The sequence below is a fragment of the Carlito syrichta genome, unplaced genomic scaffold (genome assembly GCF_000164805.1).
Source record: "Carlito syrichta isolate Samal-C Ts95f unplaced genomic scaffold, Tarsius_syrichta-2.0.1 Scaffold315099, whole genome shotgun sequence".
NCBI lineage: Eukaryota > Metazoa > Chordata > Mammalia > Primates > Tarsiidae > Carlito > Carlito syrichta.
The window spans coordinates 904019-921561 of NW_007259195.1; the positions used below are offsets into that span (position 1 = coordinate 904019).

The 17543-nt window shown below is 36.4% G+C and overlaps 1 protein-coding gene across 2 annotated transcripts in view; it reads right to left on the reverse strand.

Moving 5' to 3' along the window:
- Window positions 1-17543, reverse strand: part of GLRB (glycine receptor beta) — a 101372-nt gene that overhangs the window by 9172 nt on the left and 74657 nt on the right. The window contains exon 9 of one of the 2 annotated variants that reach the window (XM_008072312.1): window positions 7099-7391. The exons of the other annotated variant lie outside the window; for it this stretch is intronic. Coding sequence (XP_008070503.1) covers window positions 7099-7391 — 293 coding nt within the window. The remainder of the gene's footprint in view (window positions 1-7098; window positions 7392-17543) is intronic. 2 annotated transcript variants of the gene reach the window in all.

Sequence of the window (17543 nt, forward strand, 5' to 3'; positions counted from 1 at the left end):
TCTCTTAGCTCTTCTAGGTATTATTTGGTCACTTAGGCTTTGTTGGTAACAGAGACAAAAGTAAAATATTAGGAAAAAGAATCATAATTTCTCTGAAAGTGTTTTCCTGGTGCAGGATTAAAATAAGTCTGAAATGACTCAGTAGAAAGAGCAGTTGTAACATCAACAAAGTTAATGTTTAAGGGCAGCCCACTGACATATCTACTTAACTATTAGGGTGTGGTAGGTAGGGTACAGGTACAATGAGGATGCTGAAGACCTTGAAAATCATAGATAACTTCTGCTTCCAGGAAGATGGAGTAGACACACTCTTTCTATTCTTCCTGCTAATTCAATAAAAAACTCTGTATATTATGTTAAAACACACACATACATACACACCCATACACACACACATAAAGACCATGAAAGGTAGAGAAAAGAAGGCAGATCATCTGGGGACCTCAGGACCCGAGGAACCAAAGGTGAGGAGTTCTTGCATTTCCTCTTTTTGCTTCATATATCCCAGATTTAGAGCTAATAAAGTTAGCAACTGATAAAGCCCAATAATAACCAGTTTTCTCCAGTCATAGGACAAAGAAAGGATCATCAACCCAGCAACACAGAGCACTTTTAGATAATCTTTCTAATCTAGCCAAACACTACAGAAAAACTTACCTCCATCTCCACACATCAGCAAAAGCAGAGCGGGTATCTGAGCCTCTACCTTCAATAGGTTGTAATGAGACACTACTCACACACCCACTGAAGGGCTATCAGAGGAAGCCAAGTGGGGCCAGGATTTTATCCCCATAGATCAGTATCCAAGCCTAATCCCTGCCACAGTGTCAGTAGAAACTATAGAGGGAGTACGGGCTTTCACACACACACAGCAATAACAAGATATTCCTCCTGTTCCACACTAGGGTGATATCATAAGAGGCTGCAGACAGTCAGGACTTTCACCACAATCAAGTGCAATCAAGTGATTATGAAGGCACACCCTCCCTCCACTGTGTCAGCAGTGACAACATGGCGAATTGGGGACTTCTGACCCCACCCAATCCTCACAAAGAGTCTCACCCTCAGCAAGAGGGAAACCTGGACTTCTACCTCCATCTGGCAGTTATAAGGCAGTACCCTTTATCCACTGGCAGAAGAGTCAGAGAAAGCTGGTTCAAACAGAATGTTTAAACAAGATTCAGAGTGTCATAATATGAAAATGTGCGGGTTTGAATAGATAATCTCTCATACAAAGAACAGGAAAAGATCTTAAACTGAATGACAAAAAAGACAATCAGTAAATGTCAATCTCAAGATATAAATGTGTCAGAATTAAGACATTTGGCAATATGAGACATCTGATAAAGATATTAAAGCAATTCTCAGATGCAGATAGAAGGGCATGTATAAACCTGGTTGTTGTTTTTTACACTATCCTATCCCATTTGCTACATTCTTTTCTTATTTAATGAAATGTGTGACTGATAATAAAACTATTGAATATATATATATATAAAAGCAACCATGATGAAAAATATTCAATGATCAATTATGATCATACAAATGAAAAAATAGAATGCCTCAGTCAGGAAATAAAAACCATTTTAAAAAATCCTTACACACAAACATACATATATAGATACATAACAAATGAAAATTTTAGAACTGAAAAACACAATAATCAAGCTATAAAGCTCACTGGAAAACTGGAAGTTACAGAGGAAAGAATTGGTGCCCTGGGAGGAATAACAGAAGATATCGAATCTGAATAATAAAGAGAAAATTGACTAGAAGATAATGAACAGAGCCCCATGGACTTAGAACTACCATAGGCCCTCCATATCTTCTGGTTTCATATCCATGGATTCAGCTAGCACTGGATTAGGAATATTTTTTAAAACTCAAAAAGATAAAATAATAAATAATATAAATAAATGATACAGTATAACAATTTACATCACATTTACATTTTATTAGGTATTATAAGTAATCTAGAAATGAGTTTAAAGTATACAGGAGGATATACATTGGCCATATGCAAATAGTACATCATTTTTATAAGAAACTGGAGTATCTGTGGATCTTGGTATCTGCAGAGGATCCTGAAATCAACCCCCTGCAGATATCCAGGAATGACAGTTTAACAGTAGACCTAGCATGTGTTATTGGAGTCTGGAAAGAAAAAGCGTGCAAGTCTGAAAAATACACAAAGAAATAATAGTTGAAATTTTTTTCAAATTTGGCAAGAGACATTTCAACAACTTGAACAAATTCCAAACATGATGAACCCAAAGAAATACACACAAAAAACTCATAATTTAAAAACTGATCACTAAAGACTAAAAAGATATTTGTTTTGTTTTGTTTTAATTTATTATACAGATGTGGGTACAATTCAGGGTTAGGTATATAAACATTGATCATGCAGGTAACCTTGTTGCTGAAGTACGCCCCTCCTTCCCCTAGCAGTTTCCCTCAACTGCCAATCCCAATCCACCTCCCCGATAGTTTTCCACTACTGTCAATCACTTTCTTATAGTATTATAATTGTTCAGGATCAGCTAATGAGTGAGAACAAATGGAACTCAGTTCTTTATTTCTGTGATAAATCACTGAGTATGATAGACTCTGAATCCATCCAAGTTGCTGCCATGTCCATATATTTGTCCTTCTTTATGGCTGCATAATATGCCACTGTGTATATGTACCACCTTTTTTTTACCCAGTCTGGCTTCGATGGACAATATGATTGGTTCCATGATTTTGCTATTGTGAATAGAGCTGCAACAAACATACATATACAGGTATCTTTTTCGTAGAATAATTTGAGTTCCTCCGGATATATTACCATAGGGGAATTGCTGGGTCATATGGAAGGTCAATTTCTAGTTCTTTCAGAAATCGCCACACTGTCTTCCACAGAGGTTGTACTAGTCTGCATTCCCACCAGCAGTGTAGAAGTGTTCCTTTTTCTCCACATCCTTGCCAGCATCTGTTGTTGTTTGTTTTATTAATGATGGCCATTCTTACAGTGGTTAGGTGGTATCTCAATGTGGTTTTGATTTGCATTTCTCTGATGATGAGTGAGGCTGAGCACTTTTTCATGTGTCTGTTGGATGCCCATATATCTTCTTTTGAGAAGTGTCTATTCATGTCTTTTGCCCGCTTTTTAAAGCGGCTGTTTGCTTTTTTCTTTTCGGTGCATTTGAGTTCCTTGTAGATCCTAGATGTTTGGCCTTTGTCTGGCAAATATTTTTTCCCATTCTGCGGGCTGTCTATCTGCTCTTTTGATGGTTTCTTTTGCTTTGCAGAAGCTCATTAATTTGATGAGGTCCAACTTATCTATCTGATTTCTTAAGGTATTGGCCTTTAGGGTTCTGAATAGGAATTGGTTCCCAGTTCCAATTTCCATAAGGGTGTCTCCTGCACTTTCTAAGATTCTGATAGTTTTAGGTTTTACGTTTAGGTTTTTGATCCATTTAGAGTTAATTTTTGTGTATGGTGATATCTTCTGTTTCAACCTTCTGCATGTGGTCAGCCAGTTTTCCCAGCACCATTTACTGAATAGGTTCTCCTCTCCCCAGTGGTTGTTGTTGGAGACTTTGTCAAAGATGAGTTGGTTGAGGAATTGGGGTTTTGCTTCTGGAATCTCTATCCTGTTCCATTGGTCTATGTGCCTGTCTTTGTACCAATGCCAGACTGTTTTGATTACTGTAGCCTTAAAGTTTGAGGTCTGGAAGTGTGATACCTCTTGCTTTGTTTCTTTTGCTAAGGATTGTTTTGGCTATTTATGGTCGTTTATGTTTCCATATGAATTTCTGTATTGTCATTTCCAGGTCTGAGAAGTATGATGTTGGTAACTTAATGGGGGTATTGCACTGAATCTGTAGATTGACTTTGGAGGATGAACATCTTAACAGTGTTGATTCTTTCTATCCATGAGCATGGAACATTTTTCCAATTGTTTGTGTCTTCTTGGAGTTCTTTGAGCAATGTTTTGTAATTCTCATTGTAAAGGTCTTTCAATTCTCTGGTTAGGAAGATGCTGAGGTATTTCTTTTTTCCTTTTCTTTCTTTTTTTGTGGCTATTGTGAATGGGATTGTGCTTTTTATTTGGGTCTCTGCCTACTTGTTGTTGGTGTATAGGAATGCAACTGTCTTTTGCACATTTTGTACTCTGAGACTTTGCCGAAGTCCTTTATCAGTGCAAGCAGGTTTTTGACAGATTCTCGGATTTTCAAGGTATAGGACCATATCATCAGCAAAGAGGGATAACTTGACTACCTCTTTTCTTATTTGGATACCCCTGGTTTTCTTCTCTTGTCTAACTGCCCAAGCTAGGACTTCCAACACAATATTGAACAAGAGGGTTAAGAGTGGGCAGTCTTGTCTTGTATAAGTTTTCAGGGGAAATGTATCTAGTTTCTGTCCATTTAGCAACATGTTAGCTGTGGGTTTGTCATAGATTTCACTTACTATTTTGAGGTATGTTCCTTCTATACCTAGGTGTTTGAGGGTTTTTATCAAGAAGGGATGCTGGATTTTATCAAAAACTTAAAAAGATATTTGAAAGTATCTGAAGACATGTGATATTTTGCCCATGGGGGAAAATAATTAGAACGACTAGCTCTCCTCAAAAGTCATGCAGACCAAATGGAAATGAACACAGTACTTGTTAGGTGCCAAAAGAAATGAACTGTCATCCCACAATCTTATACCCAGAGGAAATATCCTTCAAGAATGAAGGAGAAATCAAGATATTTTCCCGTAAAAAAAACTAAAAGAATTTGTCACCAGCAGACCTATCCAAAACAATGAATAAAGAAAATTCTCTAAACAGAAAATAATAGCAGACATAAACTAGAAATTCCAGGATTAAAAAAACACAGTAAGAAAATTTTACAATTTTGCTTTCCTTCTTGAGTTTTCTAAATTATGCTTGATGGTGATAAAAAAAATTATAATGTGGTTCTAAATGTATGTAGAGGGAATATTTAACAAGTATAAATAGAAGTGGTTAAAGGGATACAAAGGAATGTATTGTTATTCATATTACACAAACTGGTGAAATGATGACATCAATAGACTAAAAAATTATGTATGTATGAGGAGAGACCACCAAGACAACTGGAATTTATTTAGAAAAAATTGGGTATTTATTCTTACATTTTAAAACTTTAGTCACCTTCAAAGTACTCTCTGTTTGATACAAAACGCCTATCAAGACACTTTTTCCATGGCTCAAAACAGTTTTTGAACTTGTCAAGTTTGATGCCTTTGCATGTTTCTGCTCTTTTTTGTTTCACCTCTTACATATTAGCAAAACGTTTCCCTTTGAGGAATTTTTTTCAGCAGGGAAACACAAACAGTTGCTTGGGGTGAGATCAGGTGAATAGAGAGGGTGGGGCATGGGGTCATGCCCTTTTTTGGTCAAAAACTGCTGAACTTCAGTGCAGTGTGAGCAGGTGTGCTTATAAATCACCAATTGTGAAATGGGCAAACACATTGAAAGAATCCCCAAAAACAAATTCACTGAAGTTGAATGCAGCCTCTCACAACAACACTAGCTAGTACACTGATGCCAGTGGGTTTCTAGGATACTTACCAAGCATGGGAAGCCTATATTACAAGGGATCTGTCTTCCAAAAATAATTGCAGGGTCTTTTGGGTTTCCAGTTGTACAGTATAACATCTAAACTAATCACTAAGGAAGTTATACAAAGAGAAACACTTAAAAACAATATAGAAATCTTGAAATAAAATTCAAAAAATGTTCAAATAACCCTCATGAAAGAAGGAAAAAGGAAATACAGAAACAAGAAAAAAATCAGAAAACAAAAATAAAATATAGACTGAAACCCTAATATATCAATGATTACATTAAATAAAATGACAACTATACCAACTCAAACATACAATGTAATTAAAAGCCATATAGCAACTATATGTTGTCTATAAGAAACTCACTTCAAATATAATGATATAGACACATTAGATGTAAAAGTATGAATGAAAAAATATATAAATTTTTAAGGTCTTAAACGCTTTCTTAGTAAAAATTTTATTCTTATTCTTCACAAAGAATATTTTCCTGAAGAAGCCTCCCTCAAGGCAGCAGGAAAGGATCTGCAGATGGGTTTGTCTTAAGACTCAAAAAACAAGTATAAATGATTTACAACAAAAAAAAGGCCACAAGCACCATCAGATAAAAATAATTTATTTGCTTTTGTGCCTGAAAACCACATACGTGGTGTTCTTGCTTAGCATTCTAGAAGGGGAGTCTTGGTGATTAGTAGACTGATAGAGTAGTGTGTAGCCAGAGAGGAAACAGAGCAGGCAAGATTTGCAAGGTGGTAGGATGATGTGGACCTATTAGTCACTCATGGAATTTACTATTCTTAACTCATTGGACACGGTCTTCTGGTTGAGTGGTCTTCCCAGCCAGAGGATTTCAATCAGGGTCAGTTTGGGATGAATGGCCGCTAATCTTAATCCATGAAGGAGCCTGGTTCTCAGCGATTTATCACTGTCCACTATTCTCAGACCCATGATCAACTGACCAGAGAAGGTTAAAGGTGAAATCCTACACAATTCTCCAGCCACTCATAGCTGAGCTGGACAGATCCCTAACAATGGGTTTAGTTTCCCTGGGTCAGACATCCAATAGGTAGCCTGTCTAAACAGTGGGTGATTCAATCAAGAGTATGGACTCCTCCGTGAATTTTTATCTTAAAAAGATGATCAGTGATGCTTCCAGTCCTTTGGTCTTTCATTAAGAAACATACAATGAGAAACACCAGAGAGACCTGTCAAGATCTCTACATTCAATGGAGGCCATCAAAGCAAAGTTGTACCCTTAAAATTAGCACAAAGTCCTGAGAAATTTAATAAGGCATTGATTTTTTTCCCTAAGTGATGTTTGATCTAAGAGTTCTGAACGTTTTCTAAAAAGCACATCTTACATAAAGTATGCTGTGATCAGTTCCTTTTCATCTGTGAGAAAAAAAAAACAAGTGAATGCCAGTTCCATCAAACCAAGACACACACACAAAAGGGTCTATCCCCTGACACTGCAGAGTATGGAAGCACCATTTCATTGTAAAGTTTCATGCTTACCTGCAAAGTGCTGATATGAACAGGCGTCCCTGTACCATTCACAGTGTTCTTTTTAGCTACATTTCCACCTTTCCCATCTGCTTGCTCAGCCTTAGCAATTCGGGCTTTTTCTGCTTCAACCCTTTTGGGGTTGTTCAACATCACCTGGACGACAGCATACTCCACCAGCGAAGCAAACCCAAAGAGAAGACAGGCGATAAGCCAGACATCAAGAGCCTTCACATAGGATACCTTGGGAAGCTCGGCAGCAAGGGTTGTGCACTCAGAGGCCAAACTGAGGACCGAGAAGATACCTATATAAACACAAAGAAGATCTCAAGTTGCTTTTTATGCCTACAAAAATGCCTCTGTAATCATTATTCTTTGACCAAATCCCTTTATAATAACTTTCAATAAGCTGTGAACAATTCACCAGATCCCTTTAAAGCTCAATGACTGAAGAAATAACAGGTATATGCTATTTATGTAAGTATTATGGATTATGTTTAAGGATGTCTGTAAATACTTAGCATTTAAAAAATAAATAGAAACTTAGATCAAGGTTTGAAAACACAATTTGAATTTGTTTAAAATATGAAAGAGTTCTAAAACTTCTCCATAGTATCTCTGAGGCATCCATAGAGTTGTCTGATCATAGATGTGTTTCATTTTTCAGTTTTGTTTTAGACAGATTGCAGTTACAGGACTGAATTTTGCTTCCATAAACAATGAAATCAGAAAAAGAAGGGAACATATAAAGCAATTTTCTGATAAGGTTCACAATAAAAAATAATCTAATAGAAAATACAAAGTAGAGAACATTCTTCACTATTTCAGAGAAAACAAATGATTCCAACTTTTCAAGAAAAGAACTAAAATTCTGCTCTATATAATATTAACCCTTTACTGAATGCTAACACGTTATGTATTGATTTAAACAAAGTATTTTTAAAACACACAAAAAATGCAATAATTTGTCTCTTTCTTTTCTTACTTGCCACCCTCTCTCACATTCTCTTTTTCTCTTTCTTCATATTTTCAGGAGAAAGGATGATAAAACATAACCTGTTGGCACAGGCATACAGGAACACACTGCGTCAGAAAACACCTCCTTCAGTGTCAAAGGAGACTAGAGTTAAATCAAGCAGGAAACAGGTTACACTTGGCTCTGTGAATCTATCTCACTAACTGGGTTGAATGTATCTTTTTCTTCTTAGATGTGATCACCTCTGAGAATTAATGAATACATTACCTTAATAACTGAATGTGTACTTGGATCTCTGTTCCCTTCCCTTAAACTCAGCACAAATGGTAAGCATGATGTTAGTGTTAATAATCTGCCTTTCATCAGACCCTCTAAGGTTTTCCAGATATAGAATCATATCATCCACAAAGAGGGATAACTTAGCTGCTTCTTTTCCTATTTGGATACCCCTAATTTATGTCTTCTACCTGATTGCTCTGGCTAAGACTTCTAGTACTATGTTGAAAAGGAGGAGTGAGAGTGGACATCCTTGCCTTATTCTAGTTCTTAGGGGAAATGCCTCCAGCTTCTACCCATTAAGTATAATGTTGACTGAAGATTTGTCACAGATGGTTCTTATTATTTTGAGGACTGTCCCTTTGATGCCTAGGTGTTCAAGGATTTTTGCCAAGAAGCGATGTTAGATTTTATCAAATACTTTTTCTGTGTCTAGTGAGTTAATAATGTGATTCTTGGTTTTGCATCTGCTTATGTTTATTGATTTATGAATGTTGAACCAACTTTGCATCCCAGAAATGAAGTCCACCTGGTCATGATGGATGATCCTTGAAATGTGCTATTGGATGTGATTTGCGAGAATCTTGTTAAAAATTTTTGCATCTATGTTCATCAGGGAAATTGGCCTGTGATTTTTTTTTTTCTTGTCGAGTCTTTGTCAATATTGGGTATTGGGATGATATTAGCTTCACAGAATGGGCTAAAGAGAACTCCTTCTTTCTCGATTGCCTGAAATACTTTCAATAGGATTGGTATCAGCTCTTCCTTGAATGTCTTGTGGAATTCAATTGGGAAACCATCTCATTCAGGACTTTTTTTGGCAGAGAGATTTCTTATGACTGAGTTAATTTCTTAGAATGTTATTGGTTTGTTTAGGGTTTCAGTCTCTTCCTGCTTCAATCTTGGGAGGTTGTGTGATGCCTTTAATTCCACTGTTTTCTCTAGATTTTCTAGTTTACTTGCATACAGTGCATATAATGTTATATACTTTCCTCTCAGCATTGATTTCATGGTATCCCAGAGGATTTGATATGTTGTATCTTTGTTTTCATTTGTTTCCAGTAATCATTTTATTTCTGTCTTGATTTTTGTGCTGACCCAAAAGTCATTCAGAAGTGTGTTGTTTAATCTCCATGCATTCTTGCATTTGGGGGGGTTCCTGTTGGTGATGATCTTTATTTTTATTCCACTGTGATCTGAGAACATGCTTGGTGCTTAGTGTTATTTCAACCTTCTGAAATTTGTTCATGCTTGATTTAAGACTGAGAATGTGATCGGTCTTGAAGTACGCTCCATGTGCTGATGAGTAGAATGTATACCCAGTGGTTGTTGGGTGAAGTGTTCTGTAGATATCTAATTAGATACAATTTGTCCAGTGTCAAGTTAAGGCTCCAGATTTCCTTGCTGGTGTTTTGTTTGTTTGCCTTGATGAACCCTCTGAAGTTGTTGGTAGGGTAAACAAGTCTCTGACTATAATTGTATGGCTATCTATGCATTCTCTTAGTTTACAAAGCAACTGTTTAGAAATCTGGGTGTTCATGTGTTGGATGCATATTTGTTTAAGATGGAGATTTCTTGCTGGTTTATTGAGTGTTTTATCATTATGTCATGTCCTTTACTGTCCTTTCTGACTTTGATTGGTTTAAAGTCTGTTTTACCTGATAGAAAAATAGCTCCCCCTACTCTTTTTTGTTTTCCAGTTGCCTGAAAAATCTTTCTCCAGTCCCTTACTCTGAGACTGTGGGTGTCCTTTAGAGTGAGATGGATTTTCTGGAGCCAGCTGAATGTTGGATCATGATTTCTTATCTATTTTTCTACTTTATACCTTTTTAGTGGCACATTCTATCATTCACATTCAAGTTAATTATTGATATATGATGACTTATTCTTGTCATAATGCTCTTCAAAGATTACTTTGCTGCTTTTTGTTTTGTTTTGCTTTGTTTTGTAGCTGATCTTTATAGTCTGCTAACTCTATGCTTGCCTGTGCTTTTGTGATAAGTGTAATTGTTCGTCCATTTCTGTGCTTAGAACTTTCTTAAGCATCTCCTGAAAGGCTGGTCTGCAGGATGCATATTATCTTAGGGATTGGAAATCTGACTAAGGTTTTAATTCTCCTTCATTAATGAAGCTTAGCTTGGCGGGGTAAGAAATTCTTTGCTAGAATTGCTTATCTTTAAGAAAATTAAAGATGGAGCCTCAGTCCCTTCTGCTTTGTAGCGTTTCTGCTGAGAAGACTGCTGCAATTCTAATGGGTCTTCCCTGGTCTATCCCTTCTTTCTAGCTGCCTTTAGGATTTTTTCTTCCATGCTTACCTTGTGGAGACAGATTATTATGTGTCTTGAGGATGGCCTCCTCATGTCATATTTTGCAGATATTCTCTGGGTCTCTTGCATTTAGATGGTTGCCTTTCTTGAGAGATAGGGAAAATTTTCTTGAATGACCTCTTGAAAGGTTTATTCCAGTGTGTTCTCAGTTTTCCCTCCTCTCTCAAAGTTGCCAATCAACCATAGATTTGATCTCTGTACATAATCCCCTTCCTCTTGTAGACTTTGTTCATTATTTTTGAGCACTTTCTCCTTGTATTTCATACACTGGGTAGATCAATATTGTGAACTTCAAGCTCTGAGATTCTTTTCTACACCTGGTCAATTATGTTACCTAAGCCTGTCATTGTACTTTAAAATTACAGAGAGGATTTCTTCATTTCCAGGATTTCAGATTGGACCTTTCTTATATTGGCTAGCTAAACTTGGATTTCCTGCACTACTTTTGTTGCCTGGGTGATCTTTGCTTCCATATTCTTGGGGTTTTCCTTAGCCATTTTTGCCATATGTTGTCTGAATTCTGCATCTTTCATTAGGAACACATCTTTCTGATGGGTTCCATTGATTGGGATATGGGGGATGGTTTTGTGGGTGATGCCATTTGAAGGCTTTAGGGATTGCCAGCATTGTTTTGCTGGTTCTTCCTCATCTGTGAGGACCAGCTCTTCTTTTTTATTATTATTTTTTGTTTTGTATTTAGATATGGTCTAGCTTCCTTAGAGCCTTTTCTGCTATTCAAAAGAGTTCACATAGAGAGAGAGGGACTGCAACTTCAGCTCCACCTCTCCTGCTAGGCAGTGCTTAGAACTAAAAGTGACTTTCCACTCCAAAGGTTTTCCTGAAGCCAGGCCAGTCAGACTGCTTTCCAACCTCCAGTTGTGAGCTCTTTGTGGGGATCAAGAAGTGGGATGGGCCTCCTGTCCTCTGCAACCCAAAGCACTACCACTGGGAGACAGGGCCTCCCAGTGCCCCTTTCAACTCCTTTTCCTTCACCAAAGACAGCACTCAGAACTTAAAAGCAGCACAATCCCTGCCTTGGTAGGACCTTCCCTCCAGGTGAGTGAGTCTGCAGGCAATCTTTCTTGATCTGGGGACTAGCCACCAAGCACTGCCTGTGGGTACCAGGTTAGTGAAGCTGGCAGGTGATCTTTCCCAGTCTGATGGCTGGCCACCAACTGCTGCCAGCAAGTATTGGATGAGTGAAGCTGACAGGGGAACTTTCCCAGTCTGAAGTCTGGCTGCCAAGTGCTACCAGTGGAGAATACAGTCTCAGGGATTGATTAGTCATAGCTATTCTAACCTGAGGTGGGTTCCCAGCTCCATGTGGGCTCTAGTAGCATACCACTATGCCCTATCCAGACTACCTACTACATAGGACTAAAAACTCACACAGCTGGGGACAGGGGAACCATTGCATACCATGTCAGCTGCACTCACCCTCTTTCACAAATACAAGGCAGAACTGCAAAACTGATGTAAGCCTGGCACTTGGTGAGGACGGGGTCTTCAGGCTTCAAAGCTGGCCGCTCTCTCCGTCTCTTATCCTGGCCCAAGAGTTCTATGCGATGTGGGCTGCACCCTCCATCTAAGCCTGCCCAAGTTGCTTGAGGTCACCAGCAATCAAAATTGTCTTCATTGTTCTGCTTGTGAGAGATGTGCCATTCAGCTACCCCTAGGTGATCAACTTGGATCTCACAACCCGTTATTTTAATAATTTCAATTTTTCTACTAATTCTAGAATTGGATTGCTCTTAGCTTTCTAGCTTCCTTAGGTGAGACTTTAGGCTGTTTACTTGAGATTTATTTTCTTGTTATGTGAGTGCATGATGTAAACTTCCCTCTCAGCACTGATTTCATATTATCTCAGAGGTATAGGTGTGTTGTGTCTTTGTTTTCATTTGTTCCCAGGAATATTTTGATTTCTGCCTTGATTTCTGTGTTAACTTCAAAGCCATTCAGAAGCATGTTGTTTAATTTCCATGTACTCGTGTGATTTTTGAGGGGGAGTTAGTTCTGTTGGTGATGATATTTTTTTATTTCCACTATAATCTGAGAAGACACTTGTTATTACTTTGACCTTTTGAAATTTGTTCAGGACAAGCCTTATTTAATTGCTTAAGACTATATTGACACTATTCTCAGTGATTCCATAGCATCTCATGCTGATCAATAACCTAGAATGCATCAAATTTTGGTAAATTTAGTTGCATACCTGCATATCTAGCCTTATAATATATTAAAAACTTTATGATACAATGGAGAATAGTTCAAATAATAAGAAGGCTTTCAAAGTCTTGTAATGGATTTTATACCATGTTTGATAGTGAATATTAAGACATCTTAAATTTAGGGGACAGAAATTATATTATCAAAAGAATGTTTGAGTAGCATTAGTCTGGTATGGACATACAAAATAGAATGAGAAGGAAAAAATAGTTGAGGAAACAAAGACTTAGGAATTGAAGGTCTAGATTATAATAGGATCAATATGAAAGGATTTTTAGAGGGGAAAAAAATACTTAATTACTGATGCAAGGAAAAGGTTGAGACAAAGATTTTAACAGGATGTCTGGAACAATTCCCATGAAAGGTGGGGGAAGTACCTATAGAAAAGATGATAAATTTGGCAAGAAAACATTGAAAAGTTAGATAAAGGTTTCAAAACAAAGAGCTGATGATCATGGCACAACACAGTGCACCTGGGAATTTGAAATAACTTTTTGAAAAGGAAAGCCAATATCCTTCAAATGGAAGTCGGGTTGAAAAGGGAGAACTATATGAGGAGGTAAAGGTGCGTGGGTGTCAGAAAAGGCAATGGGGGGATTGAAGGAACAGATGAAGGGAATTTTTTTAAAAAGAAAAACACAACATTTATAGGTTTTGGAGAGATGGAGGGTATTTATAATTCCAAGCATTATGTTAGAAACAATGATAGCCAATTCAGTCAAGATTTTTATCATTTCAAAGGTGTAAGATTAGAAATAGAACATGTTAAGAAGGAAAAGAATGTGAATATGCACTGTGTCTTATCTTCAGAAAATCATATTGTAATCGGGAATGCCTATTTCATTTTTAATCCTAAAATAAGACATCTGAGTAAATATTACTTTTGGACAAATATTTTAGCACTATCATGATAAAACCTGGAAATGGGATTAGTTCATTGTTAAATAGTACATGGTAAAGTTTTCTAAATTTTAATACATTATAAACCAACAGAAAGAAATATAAATCCATCATTCATAAAAATGTGGAGTTTTATAATGTTAATGTTTAATCATTACTAATACTCCTCTTTAATAAATTCTAGGATGTCTTAGTATTATGTTGCTCAAACATGTTTAAATTATATAGACCTTATTTTCAAACTGTTACCTCCATAGTATAAAAATAAACAAGTCTGGATTTCAAATCAGGGAAAATATCATGAAATTGATATCAACCTTACATAGAGTCTTCGGCTATGAAGAGGTAAAGCTAACAAATAATATAAACTAAATTATTAAGAAATTAGCTATTAAGAATGTTGAATTGAGCAAAAGCTTTCTTAAATAATTCAGGGTTAAAGCTATTTAGCTCATCAATGTGCAGACAGAATTTTATAGTAATAAAATTATCTCAATTATTCAAGTATGTATAGTAACTTCTATGAATGTCTATGAAATTTCCAGAGATTTCTTCTCCAACTAATCTCAGAGGATAGTCTGCAATATAATTCTTTAATAGTATATACTCTAGTAGTGTAGGTGAAAAGGGAAAAACCAAAAACTAGAAAAACAAAAGAAAGAAAAGAAGAGAGGAAGAAAATGGAAGAAAAGAAAGAAGGAAGGAAAAGAAATGGAAGACAGAGATAGTATGCCATTTATTAACAACAACAAGAGCAGTTCAAGGAGTCATTGAAAGTGCATACACTCCCACTGCTGTCTAAACTCCAAGTAATTTATTTCATACTGAAATAAACTAGTTATCAAATTGGTAAATATGAAATTGTTATTAATATAATGTAAATTCACTTAGAAATGCTGATATATTATATTAGGATACTGTTGTCTCATAATTTTTTAGTTAAAGAGTACTAAAAGGAAAAGGAACTATGACCAGAATTATTAATTTTTAAAATATTTACAATTGAAAATTATTTGTTTAAAAAATTAATTCCCTTTAGCAACAATTAATATATTTTATGTATCATGAAAATTTTTTTAGGATAGTTTACTTAGAATAATGTAAAAAAAATTATTTCCATAGTTACTTGCATAGATACTTCCATACTTAAATAAATATCTTAAGACAAAAGTCATCTGAAATTCACAAAAAGAAACAGACATTTGCTAACAATGGGAAAAGTAAAAACGACTGGGAGAAAATAAAAGTAGAACACAACAATTTTTTTAAGGCATATGAATCTAGGGCAAATAAGTAATTTCTTTAAGCCATATGTTTTAATCTAACTTTTAGAAAATAAAAACTATGTGTCATAACAGAAGAGATTGGCAAACTTATTTTCTTTAATCCTTTGGGGAAATATGGGGGGGTGTGAATTTGTTGAATGAAGAAAGGTATATCAACTGGATATTCTGAAATTTTATCTGAGTCAGTATTTTTATTTTTCATTTTAGGTGTAAGTATAAATTTACGTGCATAATAACAGACTTACAAAATACTTGCCACATAATTCCATAATTATATAGTTGGAAATTTAACACCTCTCACCAAGAACAATAATAATCAAACAAAAGAGATAAAAGATTTTGATAATGCAATCAAACAACTTGACTGTAAAGATACGTACAGAACACAACACCTGACAATGATAAATACGCATTGTAAGTGAACATAATATGGTTACTAGATGGCATATGCTAAGCTGGACCATTACAAAATAAGTCTCAACAAACATAAAAGAATGTATACTCTGAAAATAGAATTAAATTAGAAATCATATTCAGGTACCTACAGAAACCCTAAATACATTTCTAAAGAATCCATGGGCCAAAGAAGAAATCACTGAGAAATAATAAGATATTTTAACTTAAAGATGAAAATACAATACACCAAAATTTGTGCATTGCAGCTAAGTAATGTTTATAGGGTAATTTGTAGCTCTCAATGTAGATATCAGAAAAGAAGAAAGTCTACAATCTGAGTCCCACTTTAAATATTCAAAGAGATCAAATTAAATCCAATGTAAGTAGAAAGAAAGAAAGAAGAAGAAGAAGAAGAAGAAGAAATAATAATAATAATAAAACAATAAACATAAGAGCTAAAATCAGTGGAAAATATAAATTAGAAAATACCAATAAAAATTTTTAAAAGGCCTTAAGTTACAGTGGTTGGGGGGAAAAAAAGAATTCCATTCACCCTTTGACAGTATCAAGACTAAAAGATAGGTCAGACTTGGTGGCTCAGCCTGTAATCCCGCACTTTGGGAGGCCAAGGTGAGTGAATTGCCTGAGCCCGCGGGTTTGAGACCCGCCTGGGCGACTTGACAAGACCTCATCTCTACAATAAATCAAAAATTAGCTGGGTGTGGTAGCGCGAGCCTGTAGTTCCAGCTACTTGGAAGGCTGAGGCGGAAGGACTGCCGGAGCCCAGCAGGTCGAGGCTGCGGTGGCCGGGAGCGTGCCACTGCACTCCAGTCTGGGCGACAAAGTGTGACTCCAACCCCCCCCAAAAAGAATAAAAGATGGGACATCACTATAACCAGACATTAAAATGAAAAGAAAGTACTATGAACAGCTTTTGTGCTATTAATTCACAACTCATCTTGTATCTATAGATGAATCGAGAGAATTCACCAAATAAGGAAATGCAACACATGTAAACACTTGAGTATCTACCCACCTACCTCTGCCTGAGCTCATAAACTCAGTCTTCTCTCCTGATACTATAGACCAGAGATTAGCAAACAATGACTGGTAGGCAAATCCAGCCCACCATCTATTTTTATAAGTAAAGCTATGTTGGAATACATCTATATTCATTGTTACTATTGTCTTCAGCTATTTTATGGTTACAACTGTTGTTGATTTTAGTGGTGTGACTGTATGACCCCAAAACCTCAAATATATATACTATCTGGCATTTTATAGGCATCTGCTGATCCCTGGGACAAACCCACGTTACCCCAAGCAAAGGCCAATCTCTCCATTTTCTGGATCTTATTTCCTCTCACTTTCTTAAGAATACTGCTTGTGCACTTTTCCATCACTCAGTTTTTCCTTCACTACTGCTTGTCTCCCATCAAAAATAAAATTACTATGATTTCATCTACCTTAAATAACAAAAAACAAAACAACCTCTCAGCTCCTATCCCCACCCCAACTATTTCCCTATTATTTTCTTTTTATAGCTAACAATCTCCAACAAGGTGTTTTAGTGAATGTTTTCAGTTCCTCTCCTCCTCTTCTTTCTTGAAGCCACTCCAATCAGTCTTTCCTCTACTGATGACATGGAAATTGTCCATGTCTGGGCACCAATGACCTCCCCAGGAGGCAATCTAAATGGCAATCTACAGCCCCAAACTTGATCAATGAGCAGTTGATTGATCACTTTCTTGACCTAGAAACACTTTCTCCACTTGTTTTCTAGGAAACTACCTCATACTGGTTGTTCTTCATCTTCTTAGTCCCTCTCTGTGCTTACACTCACTCTTTTTGAGTCCATTCAGTCTCATCACTTTAAAAAGATCATCCATATTCTGACAAATCTTAAATTCTTACTCCAGTCCTCAAATCTCCAAGAAACACTTGGCTTGCACATCCAACTTCTTGGCATCTTCACCTAACAGATGTCTCAAATTTAACATACCTAAAACAAAGCTCCTAGTCCTCCTGCCTTCTCAAACCACTTTACTTGCAGCTCTTTCCATCTCAGTT